Source organism: Dendrobates tinctorius, unplaced genomic scaffold, assembly GCF_039654945.1.
Source record: "Dendrobates tinctorius isolate UK_male_01 unplaced genomic scaffold, ASM3965494v1 ptg000054l, whole genome shotgun sequence".
Classification (NCBI taxonomy): Eukaryota; Metazoa; Chordata; class Amphibia; order Anura; family Dendrobatidae; genus Dendrobates; species Dendrobates tinctorius.
The window spans coordinates 3682923-3705021 of record NW_027361722.1 but is presented as its reverse complement, the minus strand read 5'-3'; the positions used below and the strand labels follow the sequence as shown (position 1 = coordinate 3705021).

At 49.9% G+C, this 22099-nt stretch overlaps 1 protein-coding gene across 1 annotated transcript in view; it reads left to right on the top strand.

Annotated features, from left to right (window-relative positions):
- The window catches only part of LOC141091562 (uncharacterized), a 96965-nt gene that overhangs the window by 54871 nt on the left and 19995 nt on the right, over positions 1–22099 (top strand). The window contains exon 3 of the mRNA XM_073577227.1: positions 10359–10464. Within this exon, the coding sequence (XP_073433328.1) occupies positions 10359–10464 (106 nt within the window). The remainder of the gene's footprint in view (positions 1–10358; positions 10465–22099) is intronic.

Genomic DNA, 22099 nt, shown 5'->3' with positions numbered 1-22099 from the left:
ACATCCATCACCATTCACACATATAGCAAGAAAAGTCTATACTAGTGCATGGCCGAGCGGCCATGCGGACCTTTTATAGCCGTGCGGGACGTTCCAGATCTCTGGGATGGACCAATCAGATCAGGAGAAGGACCTGAGCACGTAACTCCCTGTGGTAGGGGCCGGGATTGGGGGGTGGACCACTGCTTTCCCTGTCCGGATGACACAGACACCAGGCGATGCAAGGACGAGGCGGAGACAGATTTCAGTTGTAACAGTTCCGGATTTATTCGTCGCCCTCCTGACGACCACAACCATGCACCGCAGCCTCTTTACAGTTCTTTGTCTCCAGGCCTGGGTACCTCCACCTTTGCTCCAGTCGAAGTAACGTCCCTCGCGGATCTTTCGCTGGGGCTGTCCTAGACCAATCTACCGCCAGCGCTTCACCTGCCCGAGGTCGTCGTCCAATCGGTACCCCCGGGGCCTCGTCTGTCCTGTGGTCCGTCGGGTCATGGCCACCCCCTTGACTGTCTCTTTGCTGTCCGTCCCCTGGTCGAGCTCTTCTCTCTTCACCGTCTTCTACCGAGCTCCTCCCGGGACTAGCCTGTCTGGAACCCTAACCAGTCCTATTTATCCCCTCTCTCTCACCGGGAATTCCCCTCCTGGGTTCCTATCTCCCCGCCCCCCATGACTAAGCATTTCTCAAGCCGTAAGCTGATGTTAAGTCCTAAGCTACTCCCTCCTGCCATCTTGTGTTCATTTCTAATTTCTGCACTCTCCTTTCCACCTTTTCCAGCTGTCACCCTTCTATCCTGTCAATCTCCGTCTCTAGTGCACAAACCGTCCCCTCCTACTACCAGTCACGTCTGTCCGTCAAGTCACCTTCCCCACATCCCGATCTCCAATGGGTGATCGTCTCATGAGCATGCCCAGTAGCGTGACGAGAGGACTTAGCCACTGGAGTGGCTTGCTGCAGGGCAGCCTGCGCTGCTATTGCTGACCCAGAGGTGGCAGCAACAACCAGTCCTACAGAGCTGGTCTGAGAAGAGCGCCTGGGATGCCGAGACTGCTGTGCAGGCCCCTGAGCGGTCGGTGGAGAATGGGAGACCGCTGGATGCAAGGCTCTGGATTCCCGCTGTGCAGTCACAGGAACCCGACGCCTAACAGATGGTCCCACCCACCCTAGCCTGGGCTAGCATATAAGGGATGGTTTCTGGCTCTCTATCTTCTGGCAGGTTGCAGGCCTCCCGCTCATCATGTGCCTTCATCATGTTCACATGGAAGGCCTTCCGCCTTCCCCGGGAGAAATGCTAGGCTTGCCCGGCTTTTGTTTTAGTGATCCCGAGATGTCCAGCCTTTGGAATCTCATGTGCAATCTACAACAACTCCGCCCTGAATGGATAGGGTACCACCAACTGTCGGTCCCTAGGACATGCCTCCGGTGAACTCTGCTGGACCATTACCGGGTACAGCCATCATTGGTCCCAGACCAACCTCTCGAGGTCTGAGTCCGAGTGAGGCTGTGCTGCCTGCTCCTTGAAAGCTTACAGGCTGTCGTCAGTTTCCAACACTCCCTGAAACTCCTGACTGAACGTGGCCAAAATAGACAAGACTACCACGCCTTCTGTCAGTTCCCCGGGAACTGTCTCCTGACTTCCGTCTGATCCGGCAGCCACTTAGTCAGAAGAAAGAAAGCGCTGTTACTGAAAAAAAATCTCTATACAAAGACAAACCTTGATATTACTGCCATATGGTGACAGTGGTAGATGTCAGCACTGCAGAACATTAAAGACTACAGCACAGTTATAGATGGTGTAGTGCAGCGGTAGCACACTTATGCATTGAGGAGGCAGTGACCCTACAAAGTTCCAACACAAAGTCTTTAATGCAGTTACTGCACAGCATTAAGGTCCAATTCACACAACTGCTTAGCAATTATGTTCAGTTCACACAAGTACTTAGCATTGATGTCCAGTTCATAGCACTATATACTACCCAGTATCCCACGGATAGCAGCCGGACACATATACGCTGGGTTACACAGTCACTAAACACGCTGGCCTTCATTTTGACCAGCAGCTGTGTAAGTGTCTCTTACTCACAGCCATACACTGTCCTTGATATCCCTCAGTTTGAAGCTGTTACACCTGCTATTCCCCCTTTGGGCACAGGACAGTCCATCCTTCGGTTCACCTCTGGGTGCAAGACCTCCACCTCCGAGACCAGTTACCGTGGACAGCAGCACTTCTGTGAACGCTGCAGGTGCCAGGCCTATTGACTCCGCTCTGTCCTGTGTCTCTTTACACAAACAAAACCCTGCAGAACCTCTGCTCTGCACTCTCACCTATACCAAAATGAAACTGACACTACACCTGACACTAACACACCCATAACCTTTACTGCAGGGCTTTTAGCAAAGAAATCTGTGGCCTTCAGCCATAAGGAAATCCCGGGCCTGGAATGAAACGGACTGCACGACTACCATCCTCCAGTCTGTTTTACAACACATCATCCCAGAGAAGGTTTCCCCTACATCCGCCTTGGACACTGGCATGTCCAAGACCACAATTAATTCTTTATTACTTCTAGTCTGTATTGCATCTACTGCTATGCCCGTGACTACCATGCAATCCTATGGCCTTTATATGCCACCATGCACAACCTGGAGAGAACACATAGTGACCCTTACCTGTGACATCGATCACTGCTTCACCATTGCAATCACAGCTACACCTGCGACTGCAATGCCCCCCTCATGACCTCAATGTGCATCCTGGGGAGCACAAACAGCGACCCTTACCTGTAACACTGGTCACTGCCTCACATATCCCCCTGTTCATACCTGTGGGGTTGAACACTTGTCACTTCATATGCGTGTGAGACAGGGCATTCGCATGACCCTGTGACATCCCCGCCCGACACTGCACTAAGAAACCAAAGCAGGGACTGGAACCATCAATCGGCACATGCATCCCTCTCCTTTGCCTTTCTCCTCCATACTTCATTACGGGACCACCTACCTCCCCCTTCTCTGTTGCGGACGACATGCCCACTTTCATGTTTAACTGTAGATTTGGGCCGGTTTTGGGTGGTCTCGACCTTGTTTATTTTGGGCTCAACAACCCTGCAGCTCATCCTGTCACCTAAGTACCTGCCTTCTGGTACCATTTCCTCCGTACCCTTACCCATGCTTCGGTGACTACGTCATGCTGGAACGCCGCAGTCCTCCCCAGCAACTCCGAGCATACATCCGCATTACGTAGCACCCGAACCCGAGTCTCCTGACATGGCTGTCTAGCGAGTGCTCTATCTATTTTACCCTGACCCCCAGCCACATCCTTGGCTAGTGCCAGAGGGTTCCTCGAGCGTATGTCCCCAGTCATCTTCGTGACCATACACTCCTGGTTCTTCCCGGCGTTCTTTTTAAACCTGCGGTTTTTACACCTGCTTCTCTGCGTGGGACCCTGGAACTAATCTGTCCCGAACTTACCAGGGGACACCTCCAGCTTTGGGTTCAGTGGGGTCTCCATGACCTCTACTGCCACAACTTCTAGGGGAAGCCTATCGGGGTTACACTTCGTCCCTAAGTTGGCGACCCCTGTGGCAGATATCTCAACATCTTTGGGTCCTACACCCGAAACAACATTTTTTACCTTTCCTGCCAATACCTCTAGGCGGATCCTATCGGGATTACATTCTTACTCTAGGTTGGCGACCCCTATGGCAGGTATCTCTGACTCGACATCTTTGGGTTCTACACCCAGAACAACATTTATCATGGGAGGGTTACCCTTGTTCTCCCATAGGGACCAGAACAGAGGAAAGTCTCATCCCAACACAGTCCCATATGGAAGGGTCTTTGCCACTCCTACCACATGTTTACAGTCCCCACATGGTGTGGAAAAATTAACCTTTGCCATCGAGTACTCCTAGATTTCCTCATGGATACCCATCACCTCCACTTTCCGCCCTTTGGGTTTGTCCCCGGCAACAAGGGACCCATGTACCAGAGTCACTAAGCTCCCCGAGTCCAGGAGAGTGTCCGTTTAGCACCCGTTCACGAGTACCTGGCACAGCCACGGTTCGCTGCCGGCAGTGCCCATAGGGATGGTACAGACTGGCTGGGCATACATAGATACATGGCGAGTATTCCCACAGTCCATGGGCTCAGATGTCACAGAACAGTTGATAACCCCATGCCCGGGCTCTTGACACTGCCAACACTCAACAACTGCAGCCCGACTAGACCTTAAAGTTGCTTTAGGGGAAACGGGAATTTTGTCACCCTCAGTTTGGGTTACCCCACATCACAGGCTATGTCCTGGTTAGCCCCATCAGTGGTTTGTTGACTTTTACCATGCTCTGGTACAATGTCCTGAGTGGGTTTATACCACTCAATCAATCCTATCAACAAGTCCAGGGTGCCTAAGTCCCTTAGCTTGACCCAACGCTGCATGGCTGTCATGGACCAAGGGTTTTGACCCTTTTGGCCTGCACGCGGCTATCACATGTGCAGGGGGCTTATCTTAGTTATCCCACTGCTGCCAACAATGTGATGAAAAAACAGCAAGCTAGTCTTGACCTATCAATTTACTGCAGGGGCTTATTTGATTTATCCCACCGCTGCTACAATATACCACAAACTGCAGGAATTTATGTATATCCCACTTTCTGGTTCCACTTTGGAACTCGCAGCTCTCTGGCGTCCCCCCTTACCCTCAGGTTAGTCAGGGAACTACACCTGGGATAATTGGTCGCCGGAAGGGCCGCTCACTGTGGACTGGCGGTTAGGCGCGCTGCAGCGAGGGGAATTATAAATGCTCTGGCCGCAGCCACACAAAAGCTTATAAAACCCCTTCCGTCGCTGCCAGCTTCACCCACCCAACCGGGACCACACTTCGCTGCCACCAGCTTACGATTCTCTTAATCAATAATTTAATTAAGAGGGTCCATAGCAAACCTGAATTAGTTGCGTAATTACTTCAGGCACGTGTATATTCGTTCTTAGAGCATAGAGACAGAGCTAGTAATTTTATATATTTTACTCCAAAAGGTAGGCAGTGTTTACAAGGTATAAAAAAGATGTAACAATCTGAGACAATTAAAATATGTACAAGCAATTAAAAATAAAACAGGGTTAAAGAAGAAAACACTCACATGGTACTTAGATCATTCTGGCGAATCAGGCTGGGGGAAGGGAATGGGCCACATGTCACCATGCATGTCAGTGTGGCTGTGTATCTCAGGTTCCCTCTGCACACTGACCTCCCGACTGAGTGGGTGTACTCTATAGTTCTGGGTCGTGACATCATAAAAGGGGCTGAGTTACCGGGGTCCTCCTCTTGTCTCTAAGTTGCAATTTTGGTTCTGAAACCTTCTCGGCTATCTAACTGGGCTTGAGAACCTAGCAAATTAACGGCAGACCTATCAGTCATCTTATATTGAAATTAGCTTTGTGATGACTCCAAACACGCGCTGTGGGTTCCCCTCGGTTCAGGAGAAATCCATTTCTCTGGTTCGGTTAGCGCTGGAACCGGAAAAAACATGAGCTAGGACACTTAGTCGAGGCACATCACAGATATGTAGTTTTTATTTTTTCTATCACAATCTCACATTGCATTATGTCCGAATGAATAAATTCCCATTATATGCTATGGGACATTCCCGCATGGTCTGAAGGTAATGACATTCCTGAAGTGGGGGCGAGAGGAAGGAGTGAGTGGTAGTTTCAGGTTGCAGGCAGTGAGTGAAAGAAATTTGCAGGCTGGGAAGTGAGGAAGGAGGGGGGTCGCTTACCTCTGCGTAGTTGAAAGTTCTAGAAAAAGTGTAAGGAATGGAACTCGTATTCCAGATTATCGTGACAATGGCGGCCGGCAGAGCCCACACCATCCGATCAACCACCACACTCTCAACCATCTCGGTCGGGGTCAAAAACTTAGGTTGGAGCCACTTCTCCACCAACTGCAACAAGTCATTTGCCTGAGACCTGGCGGACTTTGACTCTATATAGGACCACTGGTACACCCACTGATCACCCCTTACCTTTGGGGTCTCTTCTTGACCCTACTGACCGCCCCTCACCTTAGGGGTCTCCGCTTCATACTGCTGAAGCTCTGGTAGCTTCCACTGCAGCGCCTCTTGCTGCTGCGGCTGAAACTGCAGCGCCTCTTGCTGCTGCCACTTAATTGCCAGGCCTCTTGCTGCTGCAGCACCTCTTGCTGCTGCTGGAACACCAGTGCGTCTTTCTCCTGCTGCCACTGCAGCACCTCTTGCTTGTGCTGCTGCATGAGGACCAACTCCTTCAAAAGCTCCTCCATTTCTCCAACAGACTTGAGCTGTAGCGATGCTGGCTTGATCACTGATCTGCAGCACGCTTTGTGGTATGCCTCAGTTCACACTGCCCGCATTCTCCACCATATGTAGTACAGCAGTAGCACACTTATGCAGTGAGGAGGCAGTGACCCAACAAAGTTCAAACACAAGTCTCTTTAATGCAGTTACTTCACAGCATTAAGATCCAATTCACACAACTGCTTAGCAATATTATTCAGTTCACAAAAGTGCATAGCATTGATGTCCAGTTCATAGCACTATATACTACCCAGTATCCTCCGGATAGCAGCCAGACACATATACTCTGGGTTACACAGTCATCAAACACGCTGGCCTTCCCTTTGACCAGTAGCCATGGGCGACTGCACTGCCGTGTCAATGTCTTTTACTTACAGCCGTACACAGTCCTTGATATCCCTAGGTTTGCAGCTGTTACACATGCTATTCCTCCTTCGGGCACAGGACAGTCCATCCTCCGTTTCACCTCTGGGCACAAGACCTCCATCTCCGAGTCCAATTACCGTGGACAGCAGCACCGCTGTGTACGCTGCGGGTGCCAGGCCTATTGGCTCCACTCTGTCCTGTGTCTCTTTACACAAAGGTCTGCAGAGCCTCTGCTCTGCACTCTCACCTATATTAAACTGAAACTGGCCCTGACACTACACCTGACACTCACACACCCATACCCTTTACTGCAGGGCTTTTAACAAAGAAACCGGTGGCCTTCAGCCACATGGAAAATCAGGGCCTGGGATGAAACAAACCGTACGACTACCATCCTGCAGTCTGTTTCACAACACAACATCCCAGAGCAGGTTTTCCCTACATCCACCTTGGACACTAGCATGCCCAAGACCACACTTATTTTAATTACTTCTAGTTTATATTGCAGCCACTGCTACGCCCATGACTGCCATGCACTCCTATTACCTTCATATGCCACCATACAAAACCTGGGGAGAACATACAGTGACCCCTACCTCTGACATCAGTCACTGCTTAACCATTGCAATCACAGCTACACCTGCAACTGCAATACCCCCTCATGACCTCAATATGCCTGCGTGCGCACCCTGGAGAGCACAAACAGCTACCCCTACCTGTGATACTGGTCACTGCCTCACAATGGTGACTTAGAGGTGGCGATCTTTCTGGTGGAGTTGTTCACTTTTCCCATCTTTTCCATCTGGCCCAGACCAACATGACAAATTCTCCAGCCAGCACTCGTCTGCAGAGATTGCAACAAAGACACATGAGACGTCTCACATTTACTGCACTATCTTGATTTATCCACAACCTCCTCATCCTGCTGATATCCCAATGCCGAGCCACTGCTGCCATATGTGTCCCTATTACTGCACCTACTGTGTGGTATTGTGTGTCCTCTAATTTTCCTCCTACTGAAGCCCTAGATTTCCCTTTCATTGCTCTTGTAAAGTATGATGTCAACACAAGTGGCCCACAAACACTAAGATACCCCCATAGTGAATTCCTCCACAGTACTCTCCACACACACAGTATGATGACCCTAGTGTACCCCACCCCGCAACTGTCCCGGAAAAGTATGGTGACCCCAACACAGTATGATCCCCCATACAGCCCTCCACATGGTATAATGGCTCCACACAGTTGAACACTGTATATTGCCCTCACACAGTATGATGGACCCTGCACAAACTTTCACACTGTTTAATAGTTTGCAGTTTAAAGACTCCCACGTAAGCCTCCAAATATTTTAATAGCACCACTTAGTCTTCCATACAGCATAATGTACCGAATGTCCCATATAGCACAATGTTTTCCCCCATGGTCCATACAGCATAATGCATCCCCCCATGGTTCATACAGCATAATGCATCCCCCCATGGTTCATACAGCATAATGCATCCCCCCATGGTTCATACAGCATAATGCATCCCCCATGGTTCATACAGCATAATGCATCCCCCCATGGTCCTCACAGCATAATGCATCCCCCCATGGTTCATACAGCATAATGCATCCCCACATGGTTCATACAGCATAATACATCCCTCTATGGTCCTCACAGCATAATGCATCCCCCCATAGTTCATACAGCATAATGCATCCCCACATGGTTCATACAGCATATTGCATCCCCACATGGTTCATATGGTATAATGCATCCCCACATGGTTCATACAGCATAATGCATCCCCTTTGGTCCTCACAGCATCATGCATCCCCCCATGGTCCTCACAGCATCATGCATCCCACCATGGTCCATACAGCATAATACACCCCCCCATGGTCCTCACAGCATAATGCATCCCCCCATGGTTCATACAGCATAATGCATCCCCACATGGTTCATACAGCATAATACATCCCCCCATGGTCCTCACAGCATAATGCATCCCCCCATAGTTCATACAGCATAATGCATCCCCACATGGTTCATACAGCATATTGCATCCCCACATGGTTCATATGGTATAATGCATCCCCACATGGTTCATACAGCATAATGCATCCCCTTTGGTCCTCACAGCATCATGCATCCCCCCATGGTCCTCACAGCATCATGCATCCCACCATGGTCCATACAGCATAATACACCCCCCCATGGTCCTCACAGCATAATGCATCCCCACATGGTTCCTACAGCATAATGCATCCCCCCATGGTTCATACAGCATAATACATACCCTCATGGTCCATACAGTATAATACATCCCCCCATGGCCCATACAGTATAAAGCATCCGCCATGGTCCATACAGCATAATATATCCATACTGTATAAAGCATCCCTCCATGGTCCATACAGTATAATACACACCCATGGTCCATACAGTATAAAGCATCCTCCTCATGTATAAAGCACCCCCCCTTCATTGTCTATACAGTATAATACATCCCCCCCCATGGCCCTCAATACAGTTTTAGATCCTGAGCAGGAAAAAAAAGTGGCAAAATGGCGCTCACCGTCCTTTAATATCCTTTATTGGTTAAAACATGCAGATTTAACATGGAGTGGAAAAGTGCCAGACCTCAATAGTTTTATCCGCACACAGTGTTCTGAAAACCAATAAAATACAATACTCACCTCTCTTTCTTTCAATCCTCCTTTTATTGGTTCTAATACAACAAGCAAAAGAAGACAAGCAATGTAAATATACACAAGGTTACAAGATATGCACGTCCTTGGAACATTCCTCCTTTGGTTACTATCACCACCTAAAGATCATATTTCAGTTTTTCAAATATGAATCAATGGAGTAGTTATATCAATTGGGTCAAAATTAGTCCAAAAATCGAGAGTTCGAGAGCAAGTCCGGAAAGTATCCAGTGCGCTTGTCCATAACAAATCCAGCTGACAATCTCCTACCAGCACTGACACAATGGATAGCCACAAGATTCTGTCATATATTCCCGTCCGGGACTGGAAACCTTATACAAATACACTCATGAGCTGTAACCAAATGAACAATTCAAGCAATAACATGAGATTGGAAGGAGGAGAGGAATAGATTAGGGAAAATAGGGAAGAAGAAGAAAATGGCGTGACTAAGAGAGCCCCTCAACTACCAGTGAAGAGCAAAGACGGTGGTGCGTTGCAATATAACAGCAGAACCCTAGGGGGATTTAACACTATCCCATAAAAGGCCTACAATACTCACCTCTCCTCTCCGTTCCTCCGCTGCTCTAGTCTCCACAGCGCCAGCTTGTCTTCTGAAGCGTAGAAGTAGCGTAGCTCCGGGTGGGCCCCTTGCTCCCCCTCTCCCCCCCAATAACTACGCTACTGCCTATGTGGTATAAAATTGCAAATGGTTTGTAGAAGCCTGCAGTGGATGGAGTCGGTGATGGCAGTCTTCATGGTCAGAGCGTGTATGAGCGGTTTCTGTGGTTTCTCAGGGACGTTGTGATGTTTGTCCCTTCCGTGTAGACTCTGCTGCACGTACCGACCACATAGCGGAGGGGACCGGGCTGGTATCCGGTCATTCCGGGAGACATCGTCTGATTCCTTGTAGCTTCCACTCTGCAGAACAAGTGTCTAATTGCTCTCTCTTTTTTTTTTTCCAGAGCCGTCCGGCTACAAGTTCATATCTATATTATGTTCCGTAACGGGAGCAATTATATTGGTTATCATAGCTGGCATCATTTATTGGAAATTCTGCACAAACCACAAGTAAGTGAACCCCTAATCATCATACCTGTGAGGGGTCTAAAGGGGAAAATAACCAGTGGCCTCCAACATTTCTAAATACCAGTAAGCGGTGTACATCGAGCACGCACTGGCTCCCCGACAAGAAATCGGACGATAGGACCAGTTCCACGTGGCATAATTTACAGCCACTATGGAGCCACTTGTACTTTTACGAAGTCAAACATCAATACCTGTAGTGGAAATATGTATTTGTAGGCAATGTATGACCGGCAGTTAACTAGCATCTGTCCTTAGGCGGCAGGTCTCACAAAGGTGATAGCATATGTTATCCTGAGAAAAGGCAATTTTAGACCCCAGGGTGCCTTCCTGAGAGCACACAGAATATAAGGACTGGGACTGCATATCTGTTTTGTCTAGGTTTTGTCTAGTCTTGCCCTTACTTCTGATGAATTCTGCCCTTAACCAAAATGGAGTTGCTGGCTTCACGGGGGCCATCTTGTTTCCTGTCTGAGACTCCTTGTTTCCTGTTTGCTGTATACATAAGGGAACTCTGCACACTATGCATAGCTTGTGTATCTTGTTCTTTACTTGCTGCCAAGCTGGAAGGACTAGCAACCTGCTTGCCTCTTCTACTCTTCGGGATACCCCGCTTGTTTCCGGATCTACGTAGCACGGAAGGACTCTGCTGCTATACCTGCTCTGCCCCCACCTCTGCCATGGTCTGCCCTCCATTAGGCCCGGGCTCTGGGTCCTGGATTCCCCATTGCTGGATTGGTATTCGCACCCTCGATCTGTACCACTACTTGTGCATACTACTGAGACTGTCTTATTGCCTGCTTTGCATCTGTCAGCTGAAGTGCCTATTTCTTCAATAGATATATACATCTTGAACTGTGATATACCGTGTTTTGTCTTAATTTCTGACCCACGTCATCGGGCTTCATAGAACTCTAGTATAAACTTATAACACAGAATTGGAGACATTTCACACCTTCTGGTGCCTTTGAAGGGAGATGCCAAATTGCAGCCTGACACTGTATATTTGCTATGAGAAAGAAAGTTTACACAAAGAGTGTTCAGAGAAAAAATAATGTATTCATTGGTAGTCACCATGATCCAGTCACAAACCAGGAATTAGAATATTAACATGAGAGGCTGGTATAGAAATCTTATGCTTATGCATGCGTTGTTGCGGGGCGTGGCTAACGCAACAATTTGCCGCTTCCTAACGCTTGCAGAAGGAATGCGTCTAAAGAACGCATTAGTCTATGGGAACGCATGCATACACAAGCACATGGGTACGCTTTGCGTTTGCATACGCAATAATTTACATAAGACACGCCCATTGGGCGTGGCTTGTGTACATTAAAAAATTTGCCGGGAAAATAGCACTTGCCAATCGTCCGCAACCACAAACGCTTGCATGCGGTTGCGGACGATACGCTGTGCACTCAACCGCAAATGTGAACCTCCCCTATCACGGAGTCTGGTTATATTATTAAAATCCCCACCGAAGACCACCTGCCGGCTTGTAAAAAGGTAGGGCTTGATCCTCAGGAAGAGACACTTATGGTCCCACTTAGATTGCGGGCCACAGATATTGATGAGCCGAAGCTTCTGTCCCCTCATAAAGACGTCAAGGACCAAACATCTCCCCATTTCTACCTTGATCACCGATCTGCATTCCACCTCCGCGGTCTTAAAAAGGACCGCTACCCCACTATACGGCTCGGCCGCAACAGACCAGTATGAGGGCCCACTCCTCCACTCCCTCTTTGCTTTGTAGATGGACCCCAGGTCCGTTAGTCTGGTCTCCTGCAAAAATAAAATATCAGCCTCAACCCAAAAAATGAAAAAATCAAAGGCTGTAAATCTAGCCATATTCGACTTTATGCTGGCGACATTAATCATTAATCGACACCAGAGTCAACGGAGTAGGTTCCACCATCATGGGTGATTGAGTTAGACGGCTTGTTTTTTAACCGTACCCCCCGATTTCCTCTCCCCACCTGAGGAGGAGCACGACTCACCCCTCCGCTTTAAAGACACAGAGGTGTCCATATCCTCCTTTACAACACTGGACACCTCCTTCTCAGAACTAGATTCCTCACTCCTGGACCCCGAGGTAGTTCCCCCCTGCAGAGGAATGTGAATCCCTCAGAGGATGGACCTGGCTACTCTCTGAAGGCACCCCAGATGATGCGTCCGGCCCCTCACCCCCCGACACAGCAGAGCCATCGAGGGATTTGAGAAGGGGATCAGAGGGGAGCCGGTGAGCCCTTCCGTAGTCACCCTAGCGGTCGGGGGGGGCATTAGATTTTTTAGCCTTGTTCTTCCTCTTCTTCCGACTCCTACCGGTACAATTGTCACCCGTTTTTTTAGGCTGTTCCACCTCTTCATCCAGATTTTCATAGGGAAGAGTTATCAGAAGTAGCCATCTCCTCCCTCTCTATCCTCCGGATCTTCTCGCTCAACGCCTTCTCCCCCAGGGCCTCAGAGGCTTCTGCTGCCGCCTCCAGGGTGGGGGCAGCCATCACCCCAGTTGCCTGAGGCTTATCCTGTCCTTACGGCACCTCACCTGTTGCCACTGGTGGGCAGATGTACCAGCCCTCGCCTTTCCTCACTGACCCCTAACGCCTACACTCTCAGCCCCAGCAGAAGTTGCACCACCGGGGACCCCCCTTGGCTCCCCCTGCTGGGCCAGAGATTGTGCTGGAAAAGGAAAGGGGACAGCAGCTGTACGGGTGACCTAGGTCACCACACAGGTGACACGTAATGTCACCACAGGTCATGGGAAGATAGCAGCCTGCAGACCTTTGGTTGCCCCTGGTAGAAGATCTGGATTCTGTCCCTCCCCAGAAATGCTGAGGAGGGGATGTGGGTGAACGTACCTCCTGAAACCTTCAACTTTACCATGAAGGTCCAGCCTCCTGACCAAATGCCAAACTCGTCCCTATTTTTCTTAGGAACCTCCGTGACTTCCCCATAATGGGAAAGCCACGTCATGATGTTGACCCCAGAGAGTGACTCGTTACTTGTCAGAACGGTCACCCTCTTTACACTATTTTGGCGAGACACCGCCTGTACGGCAAAGTCTCGGCAGCTGGGCTCCCCCTTTGCCAGTTCAAAATCCGACCAGAAAAGCTCTAAGCCCTCTGGTCAAACAAAACTGACATCGAAGAAGGAGGTGCCAAACAGATGAATCAGGGCAAAGATGTCTGTTGCCCTGAAGTCTATCTTCAGAAGGAGCTCCACAACCCTCGCCCTTGGCGGGCACGCTTCACTGCCCCTCCACCGAAGATGGACCACATTTCGCCTGGCCACCCCCTGCCCGGCTGTCAGGAGGGACCAAACCGCTTCCCCCTCCCTTTTATCTTGGAAGGCAGCCAGGCCATACCGCTCTACCCTCTACTTCGATCGTCCGTTCTCCCTTTTTGAGGGCCTCCAGGAAACGGCACCGCAAGACGCTATCCCCGAGGTCCAGAGGTGAGGAAAGCCCCTGACTAGACCCTGAGGCTCCAGCCACCATCCCCGAATAACTCAGTGGACCGGTGGCCAGGGGGGCAGGTGGACCGGCCCCCTCCCCCATGCTCCCACTACCATCCGACACCCCATTCACACTTGCCACCTTAGACACACTGCCACTTGCATCCTCAACCACAGACACTTCCATATCCGCACCCTCCTCATCCACTCCATCAGTCACCCTACTCACCCCACTCTCACTCACATGCACACTGGGGTCAATATCATTTTTCCTCACTTTTCGGGTATTTCCAGGTTTGATTGTTTCCCCACTGCTACCGCCATCTACTGGTGGCATCTTCCCTGCAGGGGGGGGTTCTGCACACACAGTGCTGCTGTCCCTTTAAGAATTATGCTGCCATAGGGTTTAAGCAGCACTGCCCCCACAGCATGCACAGGGCTTCCTCCATCACTGGCAGGGATGAAGCCAGGAGCAGTCCCACCTCCAACTATCCTGCCTTGTCGCTGGCGCCCCCACCGCAGGTAAGCCCCCAGACTCAGGGGCCCTGCCATGCAAGCGCCCTTGCTGCTGTCTGCTGCAGCTGCAGTCTTTGCTGCATTGCTGACTGCAGCTAAGATAAATTTTTTTCCTTTGCTTGAGAAGTCACACCCCCAGCCTCCAGCCACACCCACATGGGCAGCAGGTGCCAAGGAGGCCACGCTCCCCGAGACCGGCCACAGCGGGACCCCCCAGAGCTGACCCGGAGCTGGGTCCACCCCCAGGGGCCCCCCCAGCGGTACCAGTCTCCTGGGGCACAGTGCCCCCCACCACCACACTCTGGGCCACAAACAACCTGCCCACAGCAACTCCGGTGGCTGGCCCCAGGCTAGGCCAATCCTCCTTAGCATCCACCGGTGGCAGGGCCCCAGCCACGACTTCAACGTAGACCCCTTCAGGGGAGCAGGCTCCACCATCTTCTTTTTATGAGCTGGCTCTGCCGGAGCCACAGGCCCCTTCCCCTTCACTTTACTATGTGCCTGGGTCCCTAGAAGCGATCCAGTTTTAAGTGGGGGACCCAGACACCCCAGCGCTCACCGCCGGAGATGCGGTCCCAGCTGTCACTCTCTTGCCCACCACCGGACCACCCTCCACATCATGCTCCATATCAGACACATCACTATCCCCTCCATTACCACAGAGGCAGCGCCTTGCGTGTCATGGCATGTAATCTCCCCGCTCCCTTGCTGCGGATCCACAGAGCCTGAGCCGGGGTGGGTAGCGGGTGCCGCACAGTGGGACTGGGGGCCCTAAACAAGGGAACATACATAAATTTCTGCACAATAGATATTTTCTTCTTTCCTTTTCTTAGTCTTTCTCTTCATCTCCCTCCTGGTTGCCTCATCTTCGCAGATCTCATCCCCGAACCTAAGCTGGTTAAAACGGATCGGGGACTCAATCTGCCGGATCTGCTGCATGACGAGGCAGCCCCCCTCACTACTACTACTACCACCATCCTCATCCTCCCTCTCGCTCCGCTGCCCTCTGAAGGGCCAGAATCTGACGGGAGAGCCACTTGCTCAGGGGCTATCCCACTGTGCGACGCCTGGAGATCTCCAGGCGGTGGAAGGGCACGACCTCCTCCTCGCATTCCTCTTCCTCATCTTCCTCCACCGCCTGGCCGGAGCTCCGTGACCCTTCCGGAGCCCCACTGGTCATGGCTCTAAACCGGGATCTCACATCTCTTTTTTATCTTTCTGACCGTGGCGGATAGCTCAGCCTTCTCATTGCCGGAGGCCCTGTCCAACCTCTCCTTAACTACCCTCAACTCCCCCCGAGGGAGCTTGGCTTCCTTGAGGTGTCCTCATACTCATAGAGGTGCCTGTGGATGCGGGAACCATAGCCCATGGTGGATTCTTTCACCACCTTGGGGCGCCAATCAAGGTGCACCACTGCAGCACCCCTGCTCGTACTCGGCATGCCTCCGGGGGAAGGAGCTGCCGCAGCCATGGCCTCCGGGGTCCTGCGGGTCTTCATGCTGGATCCCTTGCCTGATATTTGGCTAGATCTTGTGACTATAGCCGGAATGGGAGTCATCCCACACCCCGCTGGCTTGGACCGGGAGGTGGGTGCTGGGGGCCCAGCCCCAGAGACCAGTCCCAAAATGAGCATTCTTTCCTGGGAAGGGGGCAGACAAAAAGTCCTGGATGGAAAACTTTACCACCCTTCCCAGGAGCTCTCTCCAGACAGCGCGCACACACACAGCACACGGCAAGCAGGCTCCGCCTCTTCATGTAGGATACTCCAGAGCTGCACTCGCTATTCTGCTGGTGCAGTCACTGTGTACATACATTACATTACTGATCCTGAGTTACATCCTGTATTATTCCCCAGAGCTGCACTCACTATTCTGCTGGTGCAGTCACTGTGTACATACATTACATTACTGATCCTGAGTTACCTCCTGTATTATACCCCAGCGCTGCACTCACTATTCTGCTGGTGCAGTCACTGTGTGCATACATTACATTACTGATCCTGAGTTACATCCTGTATTATACTCCAGAGCTGCACTCAATATTCTGCTGGTGCAGTCACTGTGTACATACATTACATTACTGATCCTGAGTTACATCCTGTATTATACTCCAGAGCTGCACTCTCTATTCTGCTGGTGCAGTCACTGTTCATACATTACATTACTGATCCTGAGTTACATCCTGTATTATACTCCAGAGCTGCACTCACTATTCTGCTGGTGCAGTCACTGTTCATACATTACATTACTGATCCTGAGTTGCATCCTGTATTATACTCCAGAGCTGCACTCACTATTCTGCTGGTGCAGTCAGTGTGTACATACATTACTGATCCTGAGTTACATCCTGCATTATACTCCAGAGCTGCACTCACTATTCTGCTGGTGCAGTCACTGTGTACATACATTACATTACTGATCCTGAGTTACATCCTGTATTATACTCCAGAGCTGCACTGTTGTGAGTTCATTTTTCCCTTCACCGTTGAGGCCTGATGAACTCCCTCCTCTGGTGAAGGAAGGTAGTGAGGCTGATTACCAAACACCTGGGCAGCTAGATGATGACTGGGTGGCTGGAATTGAGGACTGGATATAAGGCAGCCGACGCCCTTCTGCCTTGCTGGTGATCCTGCTGGATTCTTGGAGACCAGTCTGATTCCTGCGTCTCAAAGCTAAGTTTTTCTGCTCTGCTTTGTACACTTCAGTTTTGTTTTTGTTTTGCCTTGTTTTTTGGGAGTTCTGCCATCCCCGGCCGGGGGTGAGCTGAATTCCATTTTTGTCTCTGATCTGTTGATCTTTTGCTCTGTCTTCAGAATATACCTGAGTGCTGATATAGTTTTTTGAAGCCTAGCGACTTCAGGGCCTGTTTTTCCTATCAGTCGGTTGGCACATTTTGGATAGGGTTTTTGCGGATGGCAGACAGCGGCTTTCCTATCCTGTCCTATTTAGTTAGCTTGGGCCCCATCATTTGTTCAACCTAAGTTTCTTCTGGCAATTACACTGATCTGCTCCCTGTCCACATTTTCCGCCAAGGCTTTTGTGGATTCAGGAGCAGCTCTGAACCTGATGGACTTGGATTTTGCTAAACGTTGTGGATTTCCTATGACACCTCTGCAGACGCCTATCCCTTTGAGGGGTATTGATGCTACTCCTTTGGCGAAGAATAAACCTCAGTTTTGGACCCAGGTGGTAATGCGGGTCGCCCCAGACCATCAAGAAAATTGCAGATTTTTGGTGTTGCATAATTTGCATGATACCATTGTTCTGGGGTTTCCCTGGTTGCAAATCCATAATCTAGTTCTGGATTGGAAATCTTTGTCTGTGGTGAGTTGGGGTTGTCGGTGTGCCCTTAGTGATGCTCCTGTTTTCTCCACCTCTCCCCAGTCGCATGATGTTCCTGACTAGAGTTGAGCGAAACGGGTCGAAAAATTTCAAAAGTCGCCGACTTTTGGCAAAGTCGGGTTTCATGAAACGAAACCCGACCCTAGGATGAGGTCGGCCACAAAGTCGGCGACTTACGCGCCAAAGTCGCGTTTCAAAAGTTTGTTTTGCGCTCTTTTTCAGCCAATCAGGATCCACGGACACTGTGGGCAACGTGATGACATAGGCAGGGGTCACCACCATCTTTCAGAAGGGCATGCAAGTGATTGGCTTGCTTTGGTGGGCGTCACAGGGGTTATAAAAGGGCGTGCACGCCGACCGCCATCTTACTTCTGCCGATCTTAGCATAGGGAGAGGTTGCTGATTCTGTAGGAAGAGCGTTAGGCAGGGAAGAAGAAAAAAAAACTGCTTCTGCTGCTAGCGATTTTGCCTGTACAACACACCAGTCACTGTGTGTGCAGTGCAAGGGGAGGCTATATTGTGGTGGATCAGCGGTGTTGGTTGTTAGGCTGCCTTCTAAGGCTTCCTGACAGCTGCATTGCTGTTTACCCACTGCTCTGCAAAATGCTTTTTTAAAAGCAATCCCAATTTTTTTTTTGTCCTGCTGAGGTACTGAGCGTGCATTTTTTCACACCATACAGCGGTGTACGCTCCTCACACAGTACCGTGTAACGGCTGTTATCACAGCCACAGTGAAGCTATCTGTGTGTCACTGTGGAAGGATAAGTGGAGGACTTGTTCCGTTCTTACAGACCTACACTCTAGGGAGATTCCAATTCTGCCCAATTCTACATACACCTTGCAGTTTGTGATACACTAGAGAAATTTCTGCCTGTGACATAGCGCTCTGATATTCAGTGGGCCTCACACAATCCAAAAGTTTCCAGTGTCCACTAGTGTGTGCAGAAATTCAAAATCTCCCTTGTCCTGTAGTCACTTTTTTCACACCTGTGCCATCGAGCCTGTGACATAGCGCTCTGATATTCAGTGGGCCTCACACAATCCAAAAGTGTCCAGTGTCCACTAGTGTGTGCAGAAATTCAAAATCTCCCTTATCCTGTAGTCACTTTTTTCACACCTGTGCCATCGAGCCTGTGACATAGCGCTCTGATATTCAGTGGGCCTCACACAATCCAAAAGTGTCCAGTGTCCACTAGTGTGTGCAGAAATTCAAAATCTCCGTTATCCTCTAGTGACATTTTTCACACCTGTGCCATCGAGCCTGTGACATAGCGCTCTGATATTCAGTGGGCCTCACATAATCCAAAAGTGTCCAGTGTCCACTAGTGTGTGCAGAAATTCAAAATCTCCCTTATCCTGTAGTCACTTTTTTCACACCTGTGCCATCGAGCCTGTGACATAGCGCTCTGATATTCAGTGGGCCTCACACAATCCAAAAGTGTCCAGTGTCCACTAGTGTGTGCAGAAATTCAAAATCTCCGTTATCCTCTAGTGACATTTTTCACACCTGTGCCATCGAGCCTGTGACATAGCGCTCTGATATTCAGTGGGCCTCACACAATCCAAAAGTGTCCAGTGTCCACTAGTGTGTGCAGAAAATCAAAATCTCCCTTATCCTCTAGTGACATTTTTCACACCTGTGCCATCGAGCCTGTGACATAGCGCTCTGATATTCAGTGGGCCTCACACAATCCAAAAGTGTCCAGTGTCCACTAGTGTGTGCAGAAATTCAAAATCTCCCTTATCCTGTAGTCACTTTTTTCACACCTGTGCCATTGAGCCTGTGACATAGCGCTCTGATATTCAGTGGGCCTCACACAATCCAAAAGTGTCCAGTGTCCACTAGTGTGTGCAGAAATTCAAAATCTCCGTTATCCTCTAGTGACATTTTTCACACCTGTGCCATCGAGCCTGTCACATAGCGCTCTGATATTCAGTGGGCCTCACACAATCCAAAAGTGTCCAGTGTCCACTAGTGTGTGCAGAAATTCAAAATCTCCGTTATCCTCTAGTGACATTTTTCACACCTGTGCCATCGAGCCTGTGACATAGCGCTCTGATATTCAGTGGGCCTCACACAATCCAAAAGTGTCCAGTGTCCACTAGTGTGTGCAGAAATTCAAAATCTCCGTTATCCTCTAGTGACATTTTTCACACCTGTGCCATCGAGCCTGTGACATAGCGCTCTGATATTCAGTGGGCCTCACACAATCCAAAAGTGTCCAGTGTCCACTAGTGTGTGCAGAAATTCAAAATCTCCCTTATCCTGTAGTCACTTTTTTCACACCTGTGCCATCGAGCCTGTGACATAGCGCTCTGATATTCAGTGGGCCTCACACAATCCAAAAGTGTCCAGTGTCCACAAGTGTCTGCAGAAATTCAAAATCTCCCCTGTCCTATAGACACCTTGTACCTTGTTTTACATTACTATATAGTTTGTTGGATTTTGTCTACATTTCTACCAAAAATGAGGAAGGCTGGAGGAAGAGGCCGTGGAATTGGGCGGGGGTTGGCAGCTGGTAATGATGGTGTTGGTGGTGGATCTGATGGTAGTGGCAAAAGCAAAATAGGACCGAATGCAGGAGGTGTTGAGCCTGCGTCATCGTCTGGCTCCACAAGGCCTCGAAGGCTTAGTTTTGTAGGAGTTGGCAAACCGGTTTTAAAGCCAGAGCTTCAGGAAAAAGTTTTGTCTTACATTGCTGACTCAGCCTCCAGCTCTAACGCCTCCTCTTCTGAAGTTGTAAAAAATAAAAGCACTGAGTCGTCATTGGAGGCTCATGTTCATGAACCACACCTTTCCTTGTGTCCTTCACCCCCAACCAAGATTATAGGATGACGCAGGCCATACTACTGATTACTCCATGGAGCTGTTTTCACATACCATGCCTGGATTATCAAGTGAAATGGTGAATTACCCAGGCCAAGATGAATCTGACATGGAGTGCACTGATGCACAGCCGCTGATAGATGATTCTGCTGGTACATTCACTCAGAGCACTACATTGTCCTCGCAGTGTACAGAGCCAGATTCTGACCCTGATGAGACTCAGGTGCCCCTTCCCGCACACTATACCACCATACACGGTGACACAGAGGAAGGTGCACATGACATTGAAGAGGAGGTGATGGATGACCCAGTTGTTGACCCAGATTGGCATCCATTGGGGGAAGAGGGTGCTGCTTCCAATAGCTCAGATGAGGAGCATCCACAGCAGACATCGACATCGCAACAGCTGTTATCTGGCAGGCCCGGAGCACTCCAAAGACAGGTTCCAAAAATCAAAAGAGTTGCTGGACAGCTTGTCCAGAGGGTCAAAAGATCACAGCGTGCTAGGCCGCAAAATGTCTGCCAAAGTAGGAAGAGTGCAGTGTGGCACTTTTTTGAACAAAATCCTCATGATCAGGCCAAGGTTATCTGTAAGAAGTGCGCAAAGACCTTTAGCCGAGGGAAAAATCTGAAAAATTTGAATACCACTTGCATGCTTAGACATTTAACCAGCATGCACTTGCAAGCGTGGACACAACACCAAACCTCAAGTGCCACATGTGCAACTGATCACAACGAAGGTAGTCAGCAACGCTACATTGTTTCCCCCACTGTAAGCCCACCGGTTAGCACAGCAGCAATTGTTGAGGTGTCGTTGCAAGACCACAGCAGTCAGGGAATCCCACTGTTATATCAACGAAAGACTGATTCTAGGCCATCAGAAAGAACACCAACTCCATCACCATCATCAACCCTCTCTCAGTCCGACATTGTATCAGTATCGACATTGCAACAAGGTGGAACTCCACCCTGCACATGGTGGAGCAGCTGTGCGAGCAGAGGCAGGCCATAATGCATTTGTGGGAGGATACATGGCCAGGCACTTTGAGAGCAGACATGGAGTTGACAGGTGTGCAGTGGTCGAAGCTGAAAGACCTCTGTAAAGTCCTTCAGTGTTTTGAGGAATGCACACGGCTGGTAAACGCAGACGACGCCATCCTAAGCATGAGCATCCCACTTATGCGTCTGCTCATGCAAACTTTGACGCACCTTAAGGAGCAGGCGTCTGCAGCCAATGTTGAGGAGGAGGGAATCCTTGATGACATTCAGCCATTGTCTGCTCAGGGACCTCTCCTGGATGAGGTGGAGGAAGAAGAGGAGGAGGAGGATGATGATGGGGATGATTACTTAGGGGAGGAGGATGCATCTCGTGGGGCAAGTGAAAATGTTGGCGTGGCAAGGTCTGGTACAGGGTTTGTGCGTGACTGGAGGGATGTGGATTTGCCAGAAAGTGCTCCTCCAACCAGCACTCGCAGTGCATCATTGA